The sequence below is a fragment of the Drosophila ananassae genome, chromosome XL (genome assembly GCF_017639315.1).
Source record: "Drosophila ananassae strain 14024-0371.13 chromosome XL, ASM1763931v2, whole genome shotgun sequence".
In the NCBI taxonomy this organism is placed as follows: domain Eukaryota; kingdom Metazoa; phylum Arthropoda; class Insecta; order Diptera; family Drosophilidae; genus Drosophila; species Drosophila ananassae.
Window position 1 is genome coordinate 9,884,038 of NC_057931.1, and position 12,197 is coordinate 9,896,234.

Consider the following 12,197-nt stretch of genomic DNA (forward strand, 5'->3'; position numbering starts at 1 on the left):
GATACTGCATATCCCAGGATGTCAGTGTCCTGGCACTGTCCTGGCAGTGGTACCCCCATCCGGCGGGGTAATGTTTGGGCATTCCGCTAATTGAAAGCCACTGCGCCGGAGTGCCGCCTTTGCGCTTTGCAGCCCAAAGACAAATATTGGATGGACCGCAGCTTTATGCATATTTAAAATCAATTAAGTCAATAAATAATAAGGACAACCTTAATGGCAATTGCATATGAAATCGGCGCTGGAATCCAGGGGTCAAGATACGAGAGCTTAACCCGCCATGCTAGGCCTCCAGCAGGATGGGGGGAGAGGGTGTACTGCATCAGGATACGCTTCAAGGATCTTGCCCCAAACGGGAATGAAACAAATCAACGCAGTGCACTCAACATGGTATGTTGCATAATATTGTTGCCACAAATAAAAATATTTAAACAAAAAACAAACCTTTCGACTTTATTTACTCGGTACTTGAAAAGTGTAAACAGTTGCTTCTGGGCTTTAATAGTTTTTAGTATAATTTTTTGAAGCAGAAAGGACAAAAGGACGAAAGGACATTTAAAAAAAAATAAGTAGAAAGTCAAGAGACAGATCACCAAGGCAAGTCTAGTAATATTTGATCAGGAATACTAGTATCTATAAATTTCTCTCTAAATTTTCTATAAAAAAATGGACTAGAAGCTATAAGCTTTAACGGACAAGCGGACAGCCGGACAGGTTGAAAAGAAAGTCTACTTTCCGGCAGAAAAACATAGAAATTAAGTAGTTTTGTATCAGAAATACTTATAAGTACCACTATACTTACTTAACTTCCTATGATCTGACAGAAAAACTATCTAAAAACTTAAAAGAACAAACGGACAGGCGGTCAACCTGTTACATGTTTCCCTAAGAACCAAAATACCCAGAACACCATCCCCAAAATACCCTGTATAACTAACACAAAGCAATCGCCGAAGCACGCCAGCCAAAAAATGCACTCGGCCACAAAATCTGAGGACAAAGCAGACCGCAGGACCCTCGTCCTTTTGGGTTAAGTGGAGCAACCAACCTGCCAACCAGCCAGGCAGCCAGCCAGCCAAGCGAAATCAAACGAAACAATCGGCTAAACGGGCAGCTACAGGTTCACAATCCAAAAAATAAAGCCAAAAAAGCCAAATACAATAAATAATACAACGAAAGAAACAAAAAGGAGTAAGGAGAAAGAAAAGGGAGCAAAAAGAAGAAACAATTTGCAACAAAGATGATGCAAGACAAGCAACAAACACGGAACGTAACCCATTCCTTGATATCCTTTTTGGGGATTGCCACGGAAGGCAATCAGTGTGTTGCAGGATTTCATTCATGACGATGAACTCGTAGCCTGTAGTGAGTAGCATGTCCTTGCCCCAACTCGTACTCGTACTCGTACATGCCTCACACCCCATGACTCCAGACTCCCAAAAACTCCCGTGTCCTGTGCCGTCCTTTATCCTGTATCCTGTATGTGTGAGTGTGTGTGTTTGTGCATCTTTTTGCTTTCGTTTTAGAAAACTCACACGACACTCGAAACACTCCTCACCGAAAAAGAAACTGCAACGAATCAAGGACGAATTTTTTGGCAATTTTTTTGCTGCCTCCTCACATGTGTGTGTGTGTGGTGTGTGTCCTTTTGGCTTTGTTTCGAGACCCCCATCATCATCATCATGCTACAGCCTTCATGCGCCGAAAAATGGAAAAAACCTCATACTCGTCCTGGACTCGTCCTCCAGGAGAGAGCGGTGTGTTGCTCCTTTTGTGTGGCGCGAATTTGCAGGCAGGATGCGATTCTTTCTTTGCCATTTTTTGCATTTTTTTCTTATTTTTGCATGTTGACGACCCAGTCAGTCAGTCGTGTTTGGTTTTTTTCTCTTTTATTTTTGGTCAAAAAGAAAGCATAACCGAAGTCGACCCAAATAACAATATTTGGCGAGAGAACAGGAGCCGCAAAAGTTGTGGCAGGTATGCCAGGACCCTGGTTCGATACTCATTAAGGACATAAGTATATATTTTTCTTTTAGTTTTTGGGGGGAAAAGAAGTCCCTCCCTCACTATCAATCTATCATGAAGTGAAGTCCTCATGCATATGTGATGAGATGGGAGGCATCCTTGCATCCTGGATTCGGGATTCAGGATTCTGGATTCTAACTAAGCCGCAACAAAGAAAAAAGCAAATCACAAATCCCGGTTTGTAAGCCAATTTGCACTTAGGCTTATCTAATGTCGTATCATTTGTATAATGCTCTGTTTTCTGGCCTGAGATACTTGATGCCAGGATACTGAAACGCAACGCCCTCGACAGTCAATATCTTGTCCCGCCTTATCCTGCGGGGTTCATTTCTAAGCTCATTTATGTTTATCACAAATGCGTGCCAAAGTGTGTCGTTATTCTTCCCGTTTACACATACACACACAAGCACATCCTTACACACATATCCTTTCTACTGTTGCTTTTGGCGTGTGAACAAAAACATTTCAAATATTCAAAAAAAAACGAAAGAGAGTGTAGTGTGGGGGGAGAGACAGCGACTGCCTGTGTGTGCACACTTTTATATCCTTTCGGGAAGGACTCGAAACTGTACTCAACTAGTCGGGACATGTACTGGCCATAGAAATTCATCTAACGGCTGTAACAGGTAATTGAACTTGGTTATATGGCCCATGGAATGGCGTCGCGCGCTTTTCCACCAAAATGGAAATGTGAAAATGTGGGAGGTCCTGGTGGTCCTGGTAGTCCTGGGGAAAAATACACACAAAGATATGCTGAAATGTGGAAATGGAAATGTGGAAATGGAGAAATGGAGAAATGGAAATGGAATTGAATGACGCTCGCTCGTATCGTGGGCCAAATGTGACGGTTCTTGGTGTCCTTTCGCGTCCTCGAGTCCTTAGTCCTTAGTCCTTAGCGAGTGTGTGCCGCGTGCGAACTATATAATGCGGGCATAAAAAGGATTTGCACACCAGTGGCAGTGCTTGTAGCATGTGTAAGTAAGCTGCCACAAGGGGTGGCGAGGTAGAGAGAGAGATATCCTTACAAAGCACATCCTTGCAAATTGCAAATTGTGTGGAGCCATAGTTAGATTTTTTTTTCTTTTGCTTTTTGGCCAACTGTTGAACTGTTGAATTATTCATGGCCGACTGGAGATTTGTGCCGAACATCAGGGGCTAAGCGCATTTGATGCCGATTTGTGGCACGCATAACTGTAAATCGCCCCAAAGCCAATACTTGGATGGGGGGAGAGTGGGGGGAGGTAGTAGAAAGGAGGCAGGATCTAGAGACCCTAGAGCGGAATCAGAAACAATAACAGCACAGGGAGGAGGGAGAGGGAGGTAGAAAAAAATGCATTTCCAACACCGACATGCCGACATTTTCTGTCATCACTGGGCGCCTGGTGGCAAGTGGCATGCAGCATGTAGCATATACATAGCGTGTGGCATCTGGCTCGAGTTTGGTGACTGGTTTTAGGGTCTTTCTTTCTTTCTTTTGTTGCAGCCACACAGCCAGCACAACAGGTGGCACCTACTTCTGGACAGACACCCACTCATGCAACACTCACACATACACACACTTGCCACAGACAGCCCGGCACGACCCACTGCCCATGCCTGCCACCTCAGAGAGGGAGAGAGGGAGGTGACTGAAGCCTGAAGGACGTTCGGAATTGGAGGGAAAAGTGCACTTTTCTTTTACTTTTTCCAAGCATCCTTTTTTCTCTGATTTTATTCAATCTGTGTGAGTTTTTTCGGCCAATTTCCATTCTCAGATGGTCCTTAAAACAAATAACATTTAAAATCTTTTTTGTTTTAAAAATATCTATTTATTTTTTATGTCTATTGTCTTTATAGTTAAGGGTTAATCGTATTGTTTAAGAGTTAAGAGTTTAAGAGTCCTGTACAAGGGTATGGAGGAGGTTAGCCTGCATTCTGGAAACTGGCCACGTCGCTCAGCTCCAGTGGCTTCCACTGGATGGCGACATGCTTGTGGACCTGCTCCTCCTCGTCGTCGCATCCGCTTCCAAAACAGCTGGGCTTCTTATGACTATCAGCTGGGTCTGCAAACATAATCCACAAAAAAAATTAAACAGAAATCTTTAATAAATAGGAAACACTACATACCATATTTGTGGTCATGATCCTCGTCACAGGACTTGGGGCAAAACACAATCTTGAGGTCGATGGGCTCGTACACCTTCACGATCAGTTGGGGCACCTTCTCGGTGGAGAGTTCATCGTCTGGTGTGGCAACTATTGTGGATTGATCAGAGAATGAGCTCGTTTGGTTCACTGGGTGGCCGGCTGTGGCAATGGGGGTTAGGTGAACGGTGTGGTTCTTGGCCATCAGCAGCCAGGGCTTACTGTTTACAGTGAGCACCTCCTGGCGCGGCCTATGAGATGAGTTCTGTTTTCTGGATGGACTTTCATTGAGGGTTTTTAGAATTCTAGATGATTCTGTTGTGATTGTTGGCTGTCTTCGGGTTGTTTCTTTGGAGATTCTTAGAGATTTTGTGGAAAATCTTCTAAAGATTGGAGCTGTTGTTGGTGTAGTTGTTGAAATGCTTCTTAATGGAAGTGTTGTGGTTGAAGTGGTTGCTGGTTTCTTAGTTTTGGTTTCTACATTTTCATTTGAGATGCTTAAAGATTTTGTTAAAAATCTTCTGAAGATGGGAGTTGTTGAAGTTGTTGGTGAAATTGTTGGTGAAGTTGTTGGTGTAACTGATGGTCTAGTAGTTGGTTTCAAAACCAACGAAGAACTTGTTAGCCTCTGAGGTTGACGAAGTGGTTCAGCGAGTCCCTGAAACAGGACACCATCACTTAAAGCCTTGACTTCCGAGGATACAATTTCATTTTGTTGCAAATTGGAAGCCATGTCAGGGATGATGTGTCTCTTCGAAGGAGCTGCTGTGGGTTTAACTATCAGCTTTGGTTCGAGATTAGCTTCTGGTTCTGCCTTGGAGGAAATGGGTTCGTCTTCCATATAATCCTCATCTTCATAAGACTCTGAGGAGCTAGTATTCCTAGCCACTGGAATTGGCTTCACTGTGGTAGTGCTAGAGGTCTGAGGTTCTACTGTGGTGGTGGTGGTGGTGGTGGTAGATGTGGATGTGGATGTGGTAGAAGTGGAGGTTGTGGTGCTGGTTGCCTCTTCCGTTTGATAGAGTCTCTGCTTGAGCAAGTTCAATAGAAGACTCTTGCGTTCTTCTAGACTCTTGACTTCGTTGGGTATCTCATTCTCCAAGTCGGAGGCCTCATCATTGGCGTAATCCGAGCTTCCGGACTCGTCTTCGTACTCCGGTTGGGCCGTACTAGAAGTACTTGGCTTTGGCGAAGTTGTAGTCTCTTCTGGCTTCTTCTCAGTGGTTGTTGTTGGCTGGAGAGGCAGCACCGCCGCCACCGTGGTACTGGCCGCCTTGGCGGACACCACCTCAGTGTCATCATCGCCATATTGCTCCGCCGAGTCGCCGTCGTAGTACTCAGAGTCCTCTGGAATGCCGTTCTCCCGGCTGCTGGTCGCGTTCAGGACCTTCGGCTGAGGGCCAATGGAGCGTTTCTGGGTGGAGGCCAGCTGCTTGATGGACAGCCGCAGGGAGTGGGCGATGAAGGGTTTCGAGGTGGCCAGGTTGTGGCGCGCCATCTGGGCCAAGGTCAGCCGGGGAGTGGTTGGAGGACTGGGCGTGGTAGAGATCACGTGGAACAGCCGCCTCAGGAGCTGAGCCGCCGCCAGTGTGGACAGGGTGGTGGTGGGCATCTTTGTGGTGCTCTGTCCCGACGATCCACTCTCCGTCGATCCATCGCCCCGCGGCTCATCGTCCATGTAGTCCGGACTCTGTGCCACTCCGCCGGAGATGAGATTCTGCGCCAGGACCCCCTGTCCCTCCCCCAAAACACTCTTGCCGACGGCTACCTTAGTGTCGGTGTGTGTTTCTTGGTTCTGTCTGAGTGGTTGTTGCTGTGGTGGTTGTGACTCGAGTTGTTGCAGTTTCTGTGGCAGGAGTGACTCGGTTTGGTGGATTTTGAGTGACTTCAGAACTACTTCTGAGGGGCGTGTGCATTTCTTTAGTGTATCTGTGTCTGTAAGGCAAGTGTCGTTCAGTATAGGCTCTTCTTTTTCAAGGAAGGTCATGAAATGCAATCGTATTCACTGGGAAGTCTGGATATCTTACCTGAGGTGTCGTCCGAATCGGGGCAGTGTGGCTTAGTTTCGGTGGTCAGCTCTGTGGTGGTGGTGGAGCTGCTGGAACTTGGAAGAGTAGTTGTTTTCTTCGTTGTTGTCATCCTGGCAGTGGTTGTTGTCGGTTTCTGGGTCGTTGTTGTCACTGTCGAGGTCTGTCGAGTGGTGGTTGTTGGCTTTGGTGTCGTTATTGTCACTGTTGTTGGTTTGAGAGTGGTTGTGGTGGGTCTCTGTGTGGTTATCGTCACAGTTGTTGTCTTGGGAGTAGTTTCTGTTGTCTTCTTGGAAGTTGTAGAAGGAATGGTTGTCAGTTTGGTAGTCGTTGTTGTCTCCACTGTTGTTGGTTTCTGCGTGGAAGTCGTAGGCTTCGGAGTAGAAGTGGTAGGCCTTAGTGTTGAAGTCGAAGTTGTAGGCTTTGGTGTCGAAGTTGTCGGTTTCTCAGTAGTTGTCGTTGACTTCTGGGTAGTACTTGTCACCGTTGTTGGTTTCTTCGTCGTAGTGGTTGGCTTTGGAGTGGTTGTAGTGGTTATAGTTGTTGTCTTCTGGGTCGTAGAAGTCACTGTTGTAGACTTAGGAGTCGTCGTCTTCTCTGTGGTTGTAGGCTTAGGAGTTGTTGTCTTCAGAGTGGTTGTCGTTGTCTCTGGCGTTGTAGTTGTTGGTTTCTGTGTGGTTGTCGGCTTAATTGTTGTCGTTGTTGGTTTCTCTGTTGTTGTCGTCACTGTGGTGCTTGTCTTGGTCGTTGTTTTAGGTTCAATTGTGGTTGTCTTCTTGGTGGTTGTGGTTGTGGGATTGAGAGTAGTCTTTGGCCTCTCTGTTGTACTAATAGTTGTCGTTTCCCGCTTTGTGGGAGTCGACTTCTCTGTGGTTGTTGACTTCTCAGTGGTTGTTGTTGTCTTAGGAGCTGTCGTTGTTGGTTTCTGAGTTGTAGTTGTTGGCTTTGGAGTCGTAGTAGTTGGTTTCTGAGTAGTTGTTGTCGGTTTAGGAGTCGTCGTTGTTGGCTTTCGAGTCGTAGTGGTTGGTATCTGAGTAGTTGTCGTCGTTTTCTCAGTAGTTGTTGTAGGTTTTGGGGTCGTAGTGGTTGGTTTAGGAGTCGTAGTCGTTGTCGTTGTTGGCTTGGGAGTTTTTGTCGTTTTCAGTGTCGTAGTTGTTGGTTTTTCAGTTGTAGTTGTTGGTTTTGGCGTTGTAGTTTTTGGCTTTTCGGTGGTAGTTGTCACTGTAGTGGTTTCCCTCTTTGTTGGTGTTGGCTTCTGTGTGGTTGTCGCTTTCGTAGTCGTGGTTGTCTTCACAGTTGTTGTGGGTTTCTCTGTGGTTGTTGTGGGTTTCACAGTCGTCGTTGTGGGTTTCTGAGTGGTTGTTGTGGGCTTCTCAGTAGTTGTTGTTGGTTTCTTAGTTGTAGTAGTGGTTGTCGTGGGTTTTTCAGTCGTAGTGGTTGTCGTCTTCTTGGTCGTAGTAGTTGTAGGTTTTGGGGTCGAAGTTGTAGGCTTTGGAGTGGTGGTTGTAGGCTTTGGAGTCGTCGTTGTCGTTGTCTTTTTCGTAGTAGTTGTGGTTGTCGTTGGCTTCTTGGTGGTTGTAGAAGTGGTTTCTGGCTTCTTGGTTATAGGATGCGTGGGACAAGTTGGCACTGTGGGCTTCTCTGTGGTCGGAATAATCACAATATTCTCGGACAAGCTCAAGCCCTTCAGCGACTTCCTTCCACCATCTCTTGGAGCCTCAGTGGCCTCCTCTTCCTCGGTCCTGGTCTTCGTGTACCTCACATACTCGTACTTCTTAGTTGTCGCCGTGGGAAGAATCACAATGTCCTCCTCCAGCTTCAGACTCCTCAGAGCGGGCTCCTCCTCCTTGCTGTTGTGGTGGTGCGACTTATCGTAGGAAGGATAGTAGTAAGGATACGAGTATGTGGGAGTGTTGGGCTTCACTGTCGTCGTGGTAGTGGTGGTGGGCACGATAACTATGTTGACGGAGGGCTTCTCAAAGCTCTTAGCACGATCCGATTTGAGGGCAGGAGTCTCCTGCTCCTTGCCGGCACCCGTGTCATAGTCATCCTCCTCGTAGAGGGGCAGGGCAGCCGGATAGGGCGGATAATAGGGTAGCGGCGCGAAAGGACCCGGCACCGGACCCGGGACATAATCATAGCACTCCACCTCATTACGCGGCCGGCAGAGCTTCTTGTCCAGGTCGAAGCTGTTGCTGCCCGGACACTTGAACCTCGTCTGCAGGAAGTTACCGGTTTCCTTTTGCAATCGGCAGGTGTAGTACAAAGCGCAGTCCGTCGGCGAACGGAAGGTGCCCTCCTCGGCGCACTCGGGAAACTTGAGTTCACAGTTCTGTGGAATATAGCTGCCGCTGTCGGAGATCTCCGTGGAGGGGCACTGGTCGCCGGGCAGGCACTTCCTCTCCAGCGACGAGAACACAGTGCCCTCGGGGCAGGCAAAGAGCCAGGGCTCTGTTTGATTCTTGTGACACCGGTAGTAGACCTTGCAATCATGTGGATGCGGGAAGCGTCCCTCCTTCTGGCACTGAGGGCGGTTCGCTGGCAGGTTGAGAGGCTGTATCTGTTGCTGGACACATCTTCCACTGCTGGGATTGAATTTCTACACAAAAAAAGGCCAGACTCCCCCACTTAATAGAGTAATTAAGGAAAATTAGGGAAAGCACTTACCTCTTGGTTGGGGCACTTGCTGAAAATCACACAGTTTGGCTGACAGATGTAGTAGTACTGCTGCTGGTCGGGATGTGGCTTGATTCCCACATAGTTCCGGGAGCAGCGATTGTTCTAAGTGGGAATAGGGATGTTTTTTTATAAGAAATAATTCTCCATGCCCCAATTAACCTAGTTAACTTACATAATCGTATCTAACTGGACTTCCGCCGCCCGGGAAGTCCTTGAAGACTCCATAGACATTGCCGTAATAAGCAGCAGGTGCTGGACTATAGACGGGAGGTGCTGGCTGGTATCCGTGGTAGCCGTAGGGCAGAGGGGCATGATGATAGGCCGGATAGGGAGCCGGTTGTCCGTAATATCCGGGATGGTAGCCGCCGGATACCTGACGCACCGAACGACCTGTGACCTGGACGAGCACAGCCACAAGGCCCAGCAGTGTCGACCAGAGGCACTGCATCTTTTTTCTATTCTTTCTTGGCACTTCACTTGAAAATAACACTTTTTAAACAAATTTATTGCTGAATCCTACCAGAACATTTGTGTGTGTTTTGTTGAAAGTTATTGGAGTTCCGGTGTTGCAAGTGAAACTGCAACGGCAACTGGTGGCTTGGAGCGGGGCGAGCTCGCTTAAAAGGTCGCTGGCTGGGCTTCTGACCGTTCCCGAGAGTGTTGCATAACTCGAATGCCGATCGACAGCGGCGTGATTTAAGTACGCCAAATGTTAATACCCGGAGAGTCCGAGTATTACCTCTCCGGCCAAGACTCTCCCAGCCACGTGCCCCAGCACCACCGTAGACCGGAAGAGAGTCTTCCATCTGGCCGTAGTAGAAAATTCATGTCCAGAGAGTACCACTGTCGTACTTCCGCACCGGAGATGTATTTCTTTTTCTTCTCCGAGTGGTATGAGTAATCTCTATAGCTCACCAGATTACGTGATTTGGGCCTCTAGACAGACTACGGGTATTACCAAAAAAAAACTCTTAAAACTCACGCAATTTGGGGAAGAATTAAGAACGTTGATCGATTTGCCAAAAATGTTTCACCCTCAAGGTCATATAACACCAAAAAAAAGTATATAATTTTTTTGGTTTTTAGTTTGTTTATGATTCTTACACGTACTTGGGGTTTGATGGGGGAGTTACGCATCCAAAAAAATTCCAAAATTCGTGGTGCGTCACTTGGACACGTTCCAGTTCGTACCGGAAAGGTAGTACCAGCAAAAAAACCGAAGCCTATTAGTTCATAAGACTCTGGTAATATCAGACACGTTCTTGGTAAACAGGAGCACTGGGAATTTCAGTTTTAAAAACTGAATATCTCACAAGACGCTCCAAAAAAAATTGGTACTGTAATGTATTCCCTATTACTAAAATAAATATTTATTAAAAAAATAATCCAGAAAACACAGGTGTTAAGGGTTCACAAGAGATTCAAGAGTTCCATTCGATGTGCGTGCAATTTTTAAGATTTTTTTCCACTCCGGAAATGATTGTGAAAAGAATACTCAGATACGGATAAAAAGAATGTCCGGTGGTTGGATTCCCAACTGCAGAAGAAGACTCTGTAGATATCTGTAGAAGACTCGGACCATCACTCGGATAGGTATTCCGAGGCTACGTGATAATCGAATTTATTTATTTTCAAATCATAAAGAAAAAAATAAAGTATCTGGTATCTGGTATCTGGCATGTCATCGATGTTCGACAAGAATAACACTAATCTTTAATCCGAATTCTTCGCAATTCTTCTGGGGCAATTCTTTGGATTCAAACACGTCTGGCATTAAGAATTTTGAAGAAAAAGAGACTAAAACTAAGACTTCATTCTTAAGACATTCAATGAGTAAGCCGGCAAGTCTCTGATTACCAATTCTACGCAGAAGAAACAGAGAAGAGAGGGAAGTGAAGAAATCTACAAAGAATGGGTTGGAAACTTGGCTTAAAACTTGATCAATCGATTCTCAATTCTACAGTTACCTTTAAGCAACTCTCCCCTAAAGCTTAGACACTAACACGCCTGAAGAAGCTCTTCTGTAGAAAAGAGAGAGAGAGCAATTCTGCGAAGAACATGGTTCGAAGCTTGGCTAACGATCAAAGCTAAGCCAAGACAGAAACCGGAAACTATGGCCGCAATTAAAAGCTCTCTAGCTCCAAGCTCCAAAAGAAAAGCTTGTGCCGAAAAAAAAAAACGAGGCTCCCTCATCCCCATAGATCCCGGGGAAAAAGTAGAGGTACCCCCTACCCCCACGTGGAACAGACAAGGGGGGGACCACATCTCTTAAGTATGAAACTATTTCGAAAGAGAAGCGGCGAAAGAGAAACCCTGCTGCGAAAAGAAAAAAAATGAAATCCAAGAGCCGGGGCAGCAAAGAAAAAGTTAAGAAAAGTTTTTGGGGGAAAAAAAAATAAGGAAAAGAAGAAAAAACGATTCCCGACAGAGGAGTAGAGTGGCAGGGGGCTTGAGGGGGGGGTACTGCCACCAAAATAAACAGTAGCAGTAACGACAGCGACGCTGGCAGAGCGGCAGCAGCAAGGAATGAAGGACGAGAAGGAGCCTTCCTGCTACACTTGTATTGGTGGGGCGACTGTGTGTTGGTATTGGTGTATCGGCGACAGCGCAGTCAACGTCGGCGTCAGCGTCGACGCCAACGCCAGCCAGTGAGTGGGTGTATTTGTGTTTGTAACTGTAAGTGTGTCCTGTGTGCCTGTATGTGTGTGTGGCAAGTGCGTAAGGCTTCATCCCATGTGGGCAGACTTTCACTCTCGTCCTTGCTGGCTTCGTCTTTTTTTTTCCTTTCCATTCCTTCTTCTCTGTATTTTTTTGCTTTTCTTCCAGGGATGGTGCTGCTCCCGAAAAAAGGGGGGGTCCTGCTGGCTAAGCTAGAAACAGAATCCAGAACCCAGGACCCAGAGCCCAGAACCCGACTGAAGAAGTGATGAATTTCCGAGGCGAACTGGTAACAAGTAACAGGTGAAAAGGACAAAAAAAAAGGACCTGCTCTGACGACCTTGAGCTGGCATCATCCCAGCATCCTCCCCCTACCCCCACCCCCTTTTTTCGTCTGAGATGGACCGGGCAGACATTGTTCTTGGAATGGAAGAAGCCCAGGCAGAAGGCAGAAGGACTCGCAGGACTCGTTTCTAATTACACCAACAGCTGACACACACACGTGGCAACATAGGGGGGGTGGGGGAACAAAAGTGAAAGAAACGAAAATCCCAAAAAACCACCTGTAGGCCATTGACCACCCCTTATTTTTAGGGGGGGTAGTGCAGGGAGAGTCCTTTCTTTAAATACTCTACAAGAGGGTAATACTAGGGGGTCAAGAGAAGTATTATTCTTCAAACTATAAAG

General features: G+C 46.6%; 1 protein-coding gene across 1 annotated transcript; it reads right to left on the minus strand.

Moving 5' to 3' along the window:
- Nucleotides 1-3,814: 3,814 nt before the first annotated feature.
- On the minus strand, nucleotides 3,815-9,441 carry LOC6504680 (mucin-2). Its single transcript, XM_032453180.2, has 5 exons — nucleotides 9,025-9,441; nucleotides 8,841-8,954; nucleotides 6,174-8,772; nucleotides 4,129-4,257; nucleotides 3,815-4,064 (listed from the first exon to the last, which is right to left on the minus strand). The coding sequence occupies exons 1-5, from the start codon at nucleotides 9,298-9,300 to the stop codon at nucleotides 3,925-3,927; spliced, it is 3,258 nt and encodes a 1,085-aa protein (XP_032309071.1). The 5' UTR covers nucleotides 9,301-9,441; the 3' UTR covers nucleotides 3,815-3,924.
- Between the last annotated feature and the right edge of the window lie 2,756 nt (nucleotides 9,442-12,197).